At 48.6% G+C, this 14090-nt stretch overlaps 5 protein-coding genes across 5 annotated transcripts; 2 read left to right on the top strand and 3 right to left on the bottom strand.

Moving 5' to 3' along the window:
• The first annotated feature begins 123 nt into the window (after positions 1 to 123).
• On the top strand, positions 124 to 3372 carry EI90DRAFT_3030672 (glycosyl hydrolase family 3 N terminal domain-containing protein). The gene is made up of 16 exons (XM_039058247.1): positions 124 to 188; positions 270 to 300; positions 361 to 1012; positions 1070 to 1095; positions 1152 to 1210; positions 1268 to 1327; positions 1383 to 1645; positions 1703 to 1870; positions 1924 to 1975; positions 2024 to 2049; positions 2104 to 2122; positions 2174 to 2206; positions 2264 to 2324; positions 2381 to 2515; positions 2576 to 2939; positions 2993 to 3372. Exons 2-16 carry the CDS (start codon positions 288 to 290, stop codon positions 3099 to 3101), a joined length of 2040 nt encoding a protein of 679 aa, XP_038923363.1. The 5' UTR covers positions 124 to 188; positions 270 to 287; the 3' UTR covers positions 3102 to 3372.
• Positions 3373 to 3696: 324 nt separating this feature from the next.
• Positions 3697 to 5445, bottom strand: EI90DRAFT_3030669 (uncharacterized protein). Its single transcript, XM_039058246.1, has 4 exons — positions 4813 to 5445; positions 4389 to 4751; positions 4166 to 4315; positions 3697 to 4112 (listed from the first exon to the last, which is right to left on the bottom strand). Exons 1-4 carry the CDS (start codon positions 5062 to 5064, stop codon positions 3960 to 3962), a joined length of 918 nt encoding a protein of 305 aa, XP_038923362.1. The 5' UTR covers positions 5065 to 5445; the 3' UTR covers positions 3697 to 3959.
• A 2415-nt stretch (positions 5446 to 7860) lies between these two features.
• Positions 7861 to 8837, bottom strand: EI90DRAFT_3030666 (uncharacterized protein). The gene is made up of 2 exons (XM_039058245.1): positions 8445 to 8837; positions 7861 to 8394 (listed from the first exon to the last, which is right to left on the bottom strand). The coding sequence occupies exons 1-2, from the start codon at positions 8772 to 8774 to the stop codon at positions 8359 to 8361; spliced, it is 366 nt and encodes a 121-aa protein (XP_038923361.1). The 5' UTR covers positions 8775 to 8837; the 3' UTR covers positions 7861 to 8358.
• A 792-nt stretch (positions 8838 to 9629) lies between these two features.
• EI90DRAFT_2964768 (uncharacterized protein) lies at positions 9630 to 11701 on the top strand (the record flags this gene model as incomplete). The annotated part of the gene is made up of 3 exons (XM_039055503.1): positions 9630 to 10186; positions 10243 to 10310; positions 10363 to 11701. Exons 1-3 carry the CDS (start codon positions 10073 to 10075, stop codon positions 11699 to 11701), a joined length of 1521 nt encoding a protein of 506 aa, XP_038923360.1. The 5' UTR covers positions 9630 to 10072.
• A 607-nt stretch (positions 11702 to 12308) lies between these two features.
• Positions 12309 to 13496, bottom strand: EI90DRAFT_2903699 (Alpha/Beta hydrolase protein; the record flags this gene model as incomplete). The annotated part of the gene is made up of 7 exons (XM_039054150.1): positions 12309 to 12398; positions 12452 to 12526; positions 12586 to 12666; positions 12717 to 12815; positions 12871 to 13047; positions 13104 to 13217; positions 13260 to 13496. Coding segments are annotated over 7 exons (873 nt in total), but the record flags the coding sequence as incomplete, so codon positions are not given.
• Positions 13497 to 14090: the final 594 nt, after the last annotated feature.

Genomic DNA, 14090 nt, shown 5'->3' with positions numbered 1-14090 from the left:
TTATGGTCAGATCACTCTTCGCGTATCTCATATTTGCGGTCGGCGCTTCCGATGGATTCCAGACACGTTAGTGTTATCCATACTCCTGTGGTATTTCCAGACCCATCGAATCACCATTGTCAGGCTCTTGGGAGGCTGCTAGGAGTATCGCACTGGATGTCGTGTCCAACTTGACTCTCAGTGAAAAAGTGAGTAGTGCAGTTCGAGCCCCTCATGACCCACCGCATCTTAATTGAACGGTTGTCGCTGGTGGGCGGCCCGTTATGTAGGTAGGACTTGTTCGTGGAATGGGACAATTCGGTACGGCCCGTCCTCGTTCATCTTGTGCTTTACTGCTCTGTTCATGATCGAGCTCACCAGGTGGCCGATGCGTGGGGAACCTTAATGCTGTTGCTCGTCTGAACATCCCTTCTATCTGCCTCCAAGATGGTCCAGCGGGCGTCCGAGCCGTCGATCTTGTGTCAGGATTCCCAGCTGGCATCAACGCTGCTGCTACCTTTAACCGAGACCTTATTCGACAAAGAGGCGTCGCAATAGCCGAGGAATTTCGTACGAAGGGCGCTCATGTATACCTTGGCCCGTCAATGGATGTTATGCGTGCTCCCGAAGCTGGTCGTCTATGGGAATCGTTTGGCGCCGATACTTACCTCACCGGGGAAAGTGTATATGCGACGATAATTGGTGTTCAATCAATTGGCGTTCAGGCCTGCGCTAAGCACCTCATTTTGAATAACCAAGAAACCTATCGCTTTGTTGAATCCAGCAATGCCGATCAAAGAACCCTCATCGAGAGATATGTGACTCCGTTTTGGCGAGCCGTTGATGCAAACGTCACTTGCGTCATGTGCAGTTACAACCGGGTCAATGACACGTATGCTTGTCAGAACCCTGCGCTCATAGGGGAAACGGGACTGCTCAAGAAGACGATTGGATTCGAAGGTTTTGTAGTTTCCGATTGGGGTGCCACTCACGGATCAGCAGCAGACAATGCAAATTCAGGTCTTGACGTTGAGTATGTGTCCTTTCTCTGCCTTCAAAGTCGTCTTTCTTGAACCCCTGTTGTTTGAAGAATGCCAGGAGGCTGGATCCTGATCGGTGAACTAGTTTATCGTATTGGATGCCCAGAATCCTCATATGACTATCTCGTTCAGGTGGCGGCGTGTACTCTGATCTTGAACACGAAGTTGCCCAAGGAAGCGTCTCTGTTTCTGTGGGTAACATTGCGCGTTACTGCTCGTTGCAACTAACGTCCTCCGATACATCCCAGACATTGGACACGATGGTAATCCGGGTTCTTACGGCCTATTACCGTCTCGGTCAAGACCAGGTAGCTCCACTAGCGGCCGTACACCTCTGCAGAAGCTGATGCGGAGCTGTTCCAGGGATACCCGCCTACCAACTTCAACGTCCAGTCTTCCAGCAACAATGATCATGTCAATGCCCGCAGTAACGCACATACTTCTCTCATCAAAACAATTGCAGACGCTTCCGCTGTCCTCCTGAAAAACGTAGACAACTTTCTCCCTCTGGCCGCACCTTCAACAAGCGGCCCAGCCAGGAAGATTGCTCTCATTGGCAGTGATATTGGAGCCCCGAATAAAGGTTGCCTTTTGAATGCCTGTGACAACGGGACGCTCTCCATAGGGTATGTATGCTACATTCCAGGAATTATTTGTTCATTTTTTGACACAATTTTGCTTAGATGGGGATCTGGGACTACCACGCTAGAATACCTTGTGACTCCGCTTAACGCCATGAACAGCGCTGTTGCAGGGACAACAACTACTCTTGTCACGTCTCCGTCCGATGATCAATCTAAAGCAGCAGCTGCCGCAACTGGCGCAGACGTCGCTTTGGTTTTCGTTAACGCGTATGCTTCTCTATGTTGGTTTGGGATGTGTTCCATAGATTTGGATTCCACAGGGATTCCGGGGAATACAACGTAGTTCCGGTAGACTTGGAAAGTGGTAGCACTGTAAGTTATTCTCGTCCCCAACTTGATATCGAAGTAATATCCATCCAGGGCGACCGACCAAATCTCAATCTCTGGTACGACTTGTCTCTGTCATTGGCGGCCATATGACTGATCTCTTCGGGTACTAGGCATTCTGGGGAGGCTTTAGTAAGTCGACCTTCCCCATCCTCTACATGCAAAACTCACCTGCATTTCGAGATCAACGCAGTCACGAAAGTCAACAAGAATACAGTGAGCTTCATGTCGATCGCCCCCCCTTTCCGTGTTGATTAGTCGGTGTGAAATGAGATCGTCGTCATGCATCTTGTGGGGCCTACAGTTGTCGAGTCCTGGATAAACAACGCAAATGGTGAGTTGATCCAGCCCCTACATCTCCTGATAACAACTATTCGCGACTTTCTTCAGTCAAGGGTGTCATCATGGCCGGACTTCCCGGAGAGCAGTCAGGCCCGTCCATAGTAGATGTCCTCTTTGGGACTGTTAACCCATCAGGGCGACTACCATACACCATTGCAAAGTCGGCAGGGGATTACAACGTTCGTAAGTAGATCTTGTCGTTCGTTGCTCGCGTGCATAAGCTCAGACCTAGAATGATCGCAGACACGGTTGAGTTCGAGTTTAGCCTTGAGCCCGACATCACGTACACCGAGGGCCTCTTCACGGACTACATGTACTTTGATGCTCATGACATTACTCCCCGATTCGAGTTTGGCTTCGGTCTGTCGTATGGATTCACAACAAGATATTCATCCCTTCAAGTATCCGGATCTGGCTCCACAAGGACAGTTTCAGCGATTGTCCAGAATACGGGCACCCGGGCTGGAACCGAGATCGTACAGCTTTACCTTGGTTTCCCTGCATCGGCTCAGGAGCCTCCTAAACTGCTGCGAGGATTTGAGAGCGTTCCATTGGATGTTGGAGCTCAGGAAACGGCTACTTTTCCCTTGGGATTTAATGAATTGAGGTGAGTGGCGGGAACATAGTCATTTTAGCTGAGGCTGATGGTCAATGGCCAAGTGTCTGGAGTGTTACTTCCCAATCCAGAACCGTCCCTCCCGGAACGTATACGGTTTACGTTGGATCCTCCAGCAGAGACATTAGGCTGATTACAACTTTTATTGTGTAACACGAAGTAGAACTAGAAAGTTTATGGACCTTATTGTTCCAGATCTAGCCGCCGGTAACATTATTTGATCCGCCCCTCATCAGCTCTCGTCAATGCATATCGGTGGTGTACTCGAGTTGCAGTTGAGCCTCCGTTTGCATATTCCCCCTACTCCCAGACTCAATTGTCCTCCTAAGCTCAGGGTCCTGTATGACCCCCAAACCCAGGGTCCTTTCTCTGCCCCACACAGTTCTATTCCGCTCGCCGCATGGGTGGTCCTGAAATCAGAGTATGCGGTGTGTTTACAGAGCGAGAGCGAATCTCAGGGCATCGTCTCAGCCAACAGCAACGTTGAGAGTGAACATGCATGCGAGGTAAGAGTAGCGGGATCTGCCGCTTCAGGCGGCGTTCCCCGAACGACATAGCCCGTAAGTTACATTGTAGCGGAGTGAGCCGAAATATATTATCATATGGTCATAATGGGAACCCAACCCAACCCAACCCTTTGCACAGTGTGGGGCCAGGACCCGCCATGGAGTAGCAAGCAACAAGAATTGCGAGGTCGTAAACTTACAGTAGGCGCAAAGAAAAACAAACACACGTTCATCATGCACTTCAAACGGAAAAATAGAACGAGACCAGGCCAAATAGTATGTATACGTCTAGAATGTCGGCTTTTCTTATTTCGTTTTTCTATTTCTTTTTGAAAGGGGGAGGGATGATGGATGGGGGGGGGGGGAAACTCTGCATGGGGGTTTATGTACTTTGGGATGAAGAACGGAGAAATCGCAACCTGAAAGACCTATTGCCCCAAGTAACGGTGCGTGTTACACACGAATCAGGATCTTTTCATCGAATCTTCACTCTAACTGGCTTTTTTTATTTGGATCCTCGAAGACCAAGCTCGTTCCATATTCCGGTACGTCTTCGTCTAGCAAGACGTGAATGACTCGCTTTACCTTTTACATAGCAAGCACTAAACACGTTCACAAATGCCTCTTCAAGAGTCGAAACGACGAACCAGCAGTTTTCCTTTTTCCAGGTCTTCAGTCTACATTGGTTGTGAGAACAAATTGCGTGCTTACCGCGAACACATCGTAGGAATGGGATCTAACCAGTACGACCTCGAGGATACTTCCGAATTCAAGGAGCGGGATTGGTTGAGGTAGGTCCAGTACCGCTTCTTCGCTTGACCTTGCATCGTAGAGTAACTGCAAATTCTCGGACACGGTTATCTATGAGGGGAAAAAGAAAAAAAAAAGAGATTTTAAGTGGCGTGAACAATGTCATGAAGAACCAAGTACCCACTGTATCCAATGCATCAGACCGTCCACGACGAAGAAGACAGAATTGAAGAAATGAGAGAGTACGGTCCCGGAAACGGTCGATCCGAAGCTTGAAGTCCGGCATCCCATCTCGAACAACCTGTAGTATAAGGGACCGATGTTGTATGGCGTCATTGTTTCTGAAACGCCTGACAGAGGTGATATATGCGTGCTGTGCGTAGGCACTTCCCCTCAACGCGTCAAGGTAGACATGCGCTGGGTAAGTAGTATGAGCTGAAGAAGGTACATGGACCAGTACGTCGAACAAGCGTGAGGGTACGACTGTATTATGGGGGTGGCCCTCGATGTCAATGGCCGATACACCGATACACGACCTATCTTCGGGCTGAAGGGGGAAGAAACCTATTAATTGCAGATAAACCGAAACAGACAATGTCCCGACGCACCCACATCCTCAGCATGTGTACGTCAGCATTCGAACAACCCCTCACACGGACAAGTTCATCTTCATTCGGTCTTTCGTTCCTGAGGTGAATACCGATGGGCACTAGTCCCCTATCTCTAGAAGAGAACGGCACACGGTTGATCAAACCATCACCGTGGCGGACCTCCTCAAGATGCGGAGGTGAGCCATCAGTGGCATCAGATTGGATGAAGAGAAGTTGATGGTGTGCATCCTCAAGATGGGACTGATCCATCGAGGACGGAGGTGACGAAAGAGTGAAAGCTGAAGAATGTTGCAGATGTAGGCAGATAGCTTTCCACTACTTTCAATGAAATGGAATGAGGTGAACGCCAGGTAGCGAAGGAGAAGGGCACAGCGACAGCCAAGTAGATTGAGTCGAGGGTAGAAGGGATCATAGAGGACTTGTATATATAGCAAACGGAGAGGTGTGCACTGAAGCAGCGTGGTTGGGAGCACCAGCTAGCTGCTAATAGTCTGGTATGAGGGGAAAATATATGAATGGGCCATGGCTGGGCGAGCATTCCCCTTTGTGGCAGGACCAGTCCATACGCCAGGGTGCTGAGGCATTAGTGAAACTTTGCTGCGATGCTAGCGAGTGGTTTGAATTGAGAGAGATGCATGATGAAAATGAGTTTGAATTGATGAGGGTCTGTCAACAATGAATTAGCAGTTTGAATTGAGACGATGAGAATGGGTTTGAGTTGAGAACAACTAATGAATTAGCAGTTTGAATTGAGAGAGACGATGAGAATGAGTTCGAATTGAGGGTCTGTCAACAATGAATTAGCAGTTTGAATTGAGAGAGACGACGAGAATGAGTTCGAATTGAGGGTCTGTACGGTTGCCGAGCAGGGCCAGGTCTAAGTTTGCATCCGACTCAAGCGCCGCGCGTCACGACCTCATCGCTGCGCGTCTATACATAAGTCAATTTGCGTTTTAACGGCTCCAGCGCTGTTGTGGACATACTAGGCACCACACCAACACTTTTTCTCGCTTTTTCCGAGTGAAATTCATGCCTTACATACCTGCGCTTTGAACTCACCGCTACGCGTCTCTACATAAGTTAACTGCGTTTTAAGCGACTCTGGCGCTGTTGTGGACATACTAGGCACCACAATCACTTTTTTCGGCTTCTCTTCTCTGGTTAAAATTTGGACATTCTTGGAGTCTCTTTGGTCCGCAAACCGCTGATTGATCAAGCTATGTGTCACATAGGTTATGTATTACATAGTTTTGTATGTATACTGGTAACATCCCTGACTACTATCACCCACTTACGGTTGCCCAGCAGGCCAGGTTGAACGTTAACGTTCGCATCATGGCCACAAGTCACGTGATTTATTTTATATTTTTTTTCATTTTTCTGTTGAGCTCACCGCTACGCGTGTTTACACTGCTACAAACACCACATCAGACTCGTACCCAGTTGTTTTCACTCTGTAGACGTGCGCGCGACACTGCAATGTGGAAATGCGACTAAGTAGTTTTGTATTCAATGTAAAGTCACGTTCTGCTTTCAATACAAAGAGTCACATGCTACCCCGAAAATTTGTGCAGACATGGGGAACCTCATGTGTTCCAGAATTGTTTTCTGAGAGGATCGCGTCGAATTTGGCAAATGCGTAAGTGGACTGCCACTGCTAATGGTGTGAGGTGTTGCCGCGCGGAGTAGCATGTGACTCTTTGTATTGAAAGCAGAACGTGACTTTACATTGAATACAAAACTACTTAGTCGCATTTCCACATTGCAGTGTCGCGCGCACGTCCACAGAGTGAAAACAACTGGGTACGAGTCTGATGTGGTGTTTGTAGCAGTGTAAACACGCGTAACGGTGAGCTCAACAGAAAAATGAAAAAAATAAAAAATCACGTGACTTGTGGCCATGATGCGAACGTTAACGTTCAACCTGGCCTGCTGGGCAACCGTAAGTGGGTGATAGTAGTCAGGGATGTTACCAGTATACATACAAAACTATGTAATACATAACCTATGTGACACATAGCTTGATCAATCAGCGGTTTGCGGACCAAAGAGACTCCAAGAATGTCCAAATTTTAACCAGAGAAGAGAAGCCAAAAAAAAGTGATTGTGTGGTGCCTAGTATGTCCACAACAGCGCCAGAGTCGCTTAAAATGCAGTTAACTTATGTAGAGACGCGTAGCGGTGAGTTCAAAGCGCAGGTATGTAAGGCATGAATTTCGCTCGGAAAAAGCGAGAAAAAGTGTTGGTGTGGTGCCTAGTATGTCCACAACAGCGCTGGAGCCATTAAAACGCAAATTGACTTATGTATAGACGCGTAGCGATGAGGTCGTGACGCGCGGCGCTTGAGTCGGATGCAAACTTAGACCTGGCCCTGCTCGGCAACCGTAGGGTCTGTCAACAATGAATTAGCAGTTTGAATTGAGAGGGACCGTCGCTGGCAAGGTCATGGTATTTCTAGTTACACATCTACAGCCGCATCTAATTCTAAGGGATATATCGGGCCCTAGTTGACTAGAGTGCGTGCTTTGCATCGCGGTCACCTGCACAGCACCCATTAAAGCCAATTTTTTTCCCAATCAGAGATTGTAACTTGTGCAAGGCGCATATATGGTACAAAGAAGTATATACAGTAGTTGCCGCAGAGGGACAGAGAACAAAGTCACATATGGTACAAAGATAATTCTGCAAAATCCATCCGGAAGGAGTAAAGCACTTTGCCAGCGCACACTCTGTGTTTTTTTTTTTTTTCGCTGTATTCCTAATCTCTGCTTTCCACCCCTCAATCAAGACCAAATGTGACTGCCCATTGCCGAGCACCGAATATTAAAAATGGTGTTTCCCTCTTTCTCACCGACGTTGCACACAATAAATTCTTATGCCAGGTGTTGTATCACTTCAAAATTCCCCTCAATCCGAAAGCCATTCTGTCCTCTTTGCATCACTCATTTATACTTCACTCTTCCTCCTCTACTGCGGCTCATTCTAACCGTCTTTACCAGGAATGGCACGCACAGGACGCCACCCGTTGGCTGGCCCTACTTGATCCCTGACAGCAGCTAGTAAAGAACAAATGATAGAGAACCCCTTCGCATCATTATCCTCTTCTCTCCCAACTACCGTGTGTGTGTGGAGGTCGTTTTGCTCTCGGTGCCATGCTCCCTCAACCTGTGGATATTCCCTGATTTCTGAGAAGGTGGATGCAAACAATTGGGAAATTTGCGAGGCCGAATGAGTGGCGGGAATTTGCCGTGTCCACCAGTTATAAACATGTAATAAACATGAGGTCATGCACCTCAGAAAGACAAACACGCAAACAAAAGTGGCACAAAAAACGTAATTACGGGAGGTGGAGAGTGACACTGCACGGCCACGTGTATGACCTTTGCACTTTTTCCAGGTTGTGGATCTCGATGCGACTGAGTGGTAGGCATCGGGGTCATGAAGCCGGGAAAAGGCAGTCGCAATCGCAATCGCAATCGCAATCGCAATCGCAATCATGGCACGGCAGGATCCGTCTGATGCGATATTGAGGCTTCCCATTAATTATTCAGGGGAAGCGATGATGTTGAATGTCAAGTCCTAGTGACGATTTTAGACAAGTTAAACAGTTGGACGCTGTTATGTAGTACCGGTTTACTAGGACAAATTGATGGAAACCTTGTGAATACCCCAATCCAAGCCAGATCCCATACCAGTAGCAGTAGTCTAGAGCCGCCGCCCAAGTCTCCCAAGCGCGTTAGAATCGTTAACTGATCGTCAGCCATGGCCGGGTTGCTGGACATACGGAGGGGTGCAAAAGCAGGAGAGGTGCAAAAGCAGAAGGGGTCCAAAGGCAGAAGGGTTGCAAAGGGGTGCAAAAGCAGAAGGAGTGCAAAAGTAGAAAGGGGCAGACCCGCATTGATCCCAAGTTCCCATGTGGGCAATTGAAAGCAGAGCCGCGCGCTGAATCGTAGCGGCATAGCCGGAAGATTTCAAGCGTGAGTGTGTGTTCCTCGCCCCAACAATTAATTTGCCAATGTAGCCGCGCGCGCAAGTAATGTCATGTGCCGGTAAGACCCCTTACGAAGGCATCTTTAACCATGCTGGATCCTGTGCACTCACTTTGTAATACACGTTCAGTCTGAACAAATTCTGAGCAAAACAAGAATCACACCAAGGTCGTTCGAAAACGACGTTTGTGCACTCAGTCAGTTCCCAACGACTTGCATCAGATTTTCATCGTTGCTCGGTGATATGGTAGCCAGGCCGCAACCGATGCGACCAGCACGCCCTGTACCTATTCGCACTGTGGAAGTCGTCTTTTCAACTGCGGCCATCTATCAAAAAGTCGCATATGCCAGTTCTAGCATCTGGATAGTATCGTCAAGGGCTTTCGGTATTTATCCGGGTATGATGGTCATTGTCGTCGGTGACCAGTGGCAACATCATTATCGGCGCTTGGCCGTCCAGCAGGTCCGTTGCATAGAATGACAAACGTATTAGAAGGGGAGTTGGATACTGTGGGAGCTTGGAACACTAGTTTTGGAACCGGCTTGGACTGGCCTTGCCGCTGTCTCCGCAGATGTGCAACTCACGTTCGGTGTTAACAGACCCCTGATAATATTACAAAGTGATTTGTCCATTTAAGGTTCAATGCGCGCAACGGAGGCAATCCCATGAGTCAGTTGGGGGTGAGCAGGCCGACTAAGGAGATGAGGGAAGCTGGAATATCCCCGCTACTCCGTAGCGGGTCCCATAAGGGAGTCGTACCTACGGAGCAGACTGGGTGTGAGCTAACGGAGTTATAAGGGAGTGAGTGGCCCGAATTATATTGTCATTGTCATAATGGGAAAAGAGGACCTTAGGTTACAGAGGACCCGGTGCACAGTGTGGGGCTTAAATTTGCAGGACCCGCTACTCCGCTACGGAGTAGCGGGAATAACTCCGTTAGCTCACACCCAGTCAGCTCCGTAAGTACGACTCTGTGTGGAAAAACACGGTTGTGAAGCGTACTGAAGACAGTAGGGGAAGAGTGTTCTGATATGGTGGTAACGCAAAGAGTGAAGACACGATGTCATATCCATAAATCCAAAACCAAACGTCGCCAAACGTCGAAAAACAGTTATGAGAAGAGTAGCGGGCCCTTGCCGCGTCCACCATTTATACATGTTTGCACCGAAGACCCAGTATAGTAGTGTTCAGCTCCGGATCCCGCGCCACGGCGAAGCCGTGGGGATTTGTTAAGCTGCAAGTGCTGGTTTAGTGGGCATTTGATGCAATGGCTATATTCGTCGATGCACTTCCATATGACGTTTGCCTGGAAATCTTGAAATGGTCCTCTGTTGGCGACTTGACTCGTCTTAGCCAAGTATCGAAGCGCTACCATGAGCTCGTAAGCGCCTTGCTGCTGCTCTGCAGCATGCTCGTTAAGTAAATTTGGTAACATAGGTAGAGAATGATGGATGGCGCCGATATGTGAGGCAAAATGCAAGATATCTACCTTCCCTTTCTAAATTGTAGGCAGAGTCGATCATATTTATTTTCATCTTGCTAATTGGCGAAATGCAGAATTCCGTACTGGTCGCCCCGAGAATGCGCTAGATATGTTTACTTATCTGACCTTGCATGGTCTACACGAACCCTCCAAGCTACTCTGTTATCGGGTGCCCACGATAATCCTCGTTCGTGGCAAGTGCCTTCGCGTGCTTTGTCATTGAGCGAATCTGTGCTCGTCACCTCTAGTGGGCCTGACCTCGAGATTTTCGATTTCGAACCTGGTGCCAAACATGAGGGACATTCGGCCTCATGGATTTTCCATAGTCTTCGGCTAGGAATAGGACCAAACCGCGCAGAAAGTCACATCTGCGGGATCACAGTTGTGCCGGGTTCTATTTGGGCGAGCCCCAATCAGGACGTAGAAATCTGTATCGCTCGTGAAACGACACTGACTCGAGTTCGCATCCTTAGACCTAGCCGTGGCGGCAGGATAGCAGGGGATGGCGCTGCTACTGCCTCCGACGTGCAAGTGACTGCAACATACCAGCGCCCCCGCAATCCGAGCTCGATCCAACTATTAACGTCGTCCCGACACCTTATAATGACAATTTCGAATGACTGCACATTGTCTTTATATGATTCTTCCTCACCCTGGGTCCCTCCGCGAAATTTCAAGCCCCCTCGTTCGGGGGATAAAAAGAATGTATGGTGTGCACAACTCTCCCTTACAGCGTCTACTCCGTTCGTTGCTTTTGGTGGCAGCATCCCATTGTCCCTTTATACGCTTGAGAACTTTGAGAGCCAGCGAAATGCTTTTGCTGTGCTCAGTGATGAATCCAATTATCCTCCGTCTGCGTACTCTTTATGTCGCCCCTCGGGCGACTCCACAGCCGAAGTTAGTCCTCCATGGGGTTCAACCGATCAGGTTATCGCGAGCGGTTGGCACGATGGGATTGTCAGGTTTCACGACCTCCGAAGTGATCATCGTGATAAGGAAGGATCTTTGCTTCCTGTGCTGAGACTCGATGATAAGACGAGTCCAGGAGGCGCTTTGTATTGTTTAGCTATAGGAGGAGGCGGAGGAACGCATGTTGTGGGAGGAAGGGCCAATCACGGGATTGTGTCAATCTGGGACTTGCGGAATGTCAACGGGACGATCTATGATTTTGACCAGCTGGGCTCCAACGACAATGCTCACATCGCCGGAGGCGGTTGGAGCGTATTTCCCCCACAGTCAAATTGGTCGCCGACTTACAACTTGGCGCTAGAAGGGTCGAGAATCTGGGGTGTGGGGAACCAAGGCGTGTTCCTGATGGACTTTTCGCCTAGGGGGCAACTTGAAGACACCAATTACATCATCCCGACCGTCATTAATCACAATGCAGAACGCAGCATCGTTGTAAATCCTTAGTAGTCAATATCATACATGGTCCCGAATTGTGATTAGCACACAGGCAGTAACGCAGACACGAGAAAAGTTAGAACTACAAAAGAACAGGGTTTCTTTTCCTCTGATGGGTTCTTCAGATATAAGCAATTTCAATCGGGCACTCTATCCTAGGTGCAACCCCCCCCCCCACAGCATTATTCACGTTCTCGGTAATGTGATGATCCATGAAATTTGTAGAGCATGACAGAGCAGCGCGAGAGGCTAGCGGGTGTTCACGGAAGGAGGTGAGCAAGATCGTCAAGGGAACAGTGATAGACAAAACCGTATTCCGTGCGCGTGAAGCCGCTAACAAGGTGTTCAAATCCACCAGGGAACTCATAATTTCGCTTCTCACGTCCCATTTCAGCATCTCAATCCTGCGCCACAAATAATCACACTAAAAGTCGTCTTCATCTAGTGGTGTCCAGAACCAGTCACATCAGGGGCCAGAGTCCATGGTTATTCCGAAGTGCGATATCACAGCTATTTCCATCATGAAGAGGCTCTTTGCCATCGAACCACGAAAACCCTCACTTGTCAACCGGTGCAATCACAACCACACGCGATTCTTACCTAAGGCACAAGAGCTTTATGCATGAGTGATCACCCAGGTTATGCACTCGTTGATAAAGTTCGTTCCTACGCCATCCGGTTCATGATGTAACTCGTGGAAACCGCCCTAAATTGACGAAAATTATCAAAATGGATGAAAAACACAACATTGCCACCCACGGGAATCAAGGAATAGCGCTTATCGCTCGCCCTGAGTTTTTCGATAAATGCCTTGGAATCTGCATAAGATGTGATCTGATCGAATCGCCCGAACTCAATAAGAAATATTAGGACGGCACAAAATTTGTCCCTACGATGTCACCACTTCCGTGGACAACGAGAACGGGAAGGTCCTCAGGCCATCTGTCATAGTGCTTGCCCAATAATTGAGCGCCCTGTATAAAATTGTTCAGTAAGGTGTCTTCCTTCCACCAGACGGCATTACATTGTCCCAGATATCCTTCGCAAGGCCTGCATGGCAAGCCGATTTTATAAACGGATCCGCTCGGACAGCCAAGGACACTCGGTTATCTTTTGATAGGAACTAAGTCTGGTGTCAGTATAAACGCACGAGTTCTGTCAAAGAGTCTTGAATGAACCTGTGAAAGGAGCCCCCAGTTTATTTCCATTCTGTCGCCTTGATCGGGAGCTGTGTGCAGTCCCTTCTTTATGCCGGGACCAATCGATGGCGAAACAGCAATGATTCCCTTAATTAACTTGACTATTCCCTCGTGAGGGTGAGGTCTACAAGGGAACGAAAGAGACGCTCCACCTCCCTGAAGGTCGGACATCGGTCAGGCACCAGTCCTTAAAGTCAATGTTGTGTGCGCACCATTGAATAACCAACGAGGAAAACAGGGACATCTCCAACCCTGTCCTTCTCACGCCGAATGAAAAACGCAAGGTCGTTCATTTGCTGCTCCCAGCTCGAAACGGAGTACCGTTCCTCAATCAGTGCTTCGCTTAGTTCTTCACCCTTGCTTGCCACGTTATGCCATCGATCGTGCACTGTTCGCCCAAACCCTCTCTGATCGAAAGCAAAGACAGAAATGCCCCTCGCAGTCCACTGAGGGAAAATGAGTTCATATCTTCCAATGTGTTCGGAGTGTCCATGCACATAAACGATATGTGCTTGAGGGCGAGGTAAAGCTGGGTGGACGTCATAAGTGCGTGTGTAGAATTCAGTGTCTTGGGGACCAACAACCCACGACTCTTTGAAGGGGGTGAGGTCGAATGCCTATAAATTAAGGGGATACATGGGCTTGAGTGGCGACGAAATGTTGCTGGCTAATGCAAAGCCTACCATCGTACTTGATGTGATGTTGGTAGAGGTAGTTCTCCCGACCGGGGCACATTGTTCTAAGGTAGTTATGTACTATCACAACCGACAATTTTATTACAGGATGAACGGTTCGGTCCAGCTTCGGGACTTTGGTCCCAGTATTTCCAAGCAAAAATTGGAATTTTTTTCCCCCTAGGGCCATTCCTGCTGCGATTGCCTCCCCTGCTACATTGATTTCTCGGCCCCCTATCAACGCAACATGCGGCTCCTGCCCGTGTAGGACCTTGAGCAGTATTTGCTACAATTGAACCAAGCGGCGCCCTTCCAGATGATAACACCTTATATTGAGTTGTTGGTCCCTTTGCCTTTGCGGTGAATTAGAATAGGGGAATGGCTTGCTCTCATCAGGAAACCCCTGAGGCCGATTGAGGTGATTGGGATCATTTCAATCTCACAATTTACAATCACCACAACCAGGTCCCCTGATTGCAATTACACCAATCACATGGATGATTGAGCTGATTGTACTGATTGTAC

The sequence above is a fragment of the Cantharellus anzutake genome, assembly GCF_015039405.1.
Source record: "Cantharellus anzutake strain C23 chromosome Unknown EI90scaffold_2, whole genome shotgun sequence".
NCBI lineage: Eukaryota > Fungi > Basidiomycota > Agaricomycetes > Cantharellales > Hydnaceae > Cantharellus > Cantharellus anzutake.
Note: the sequence above shows the minus strand (reverse complement) of the source record. Positions and strands in the feature narration are given on the sequence as shown.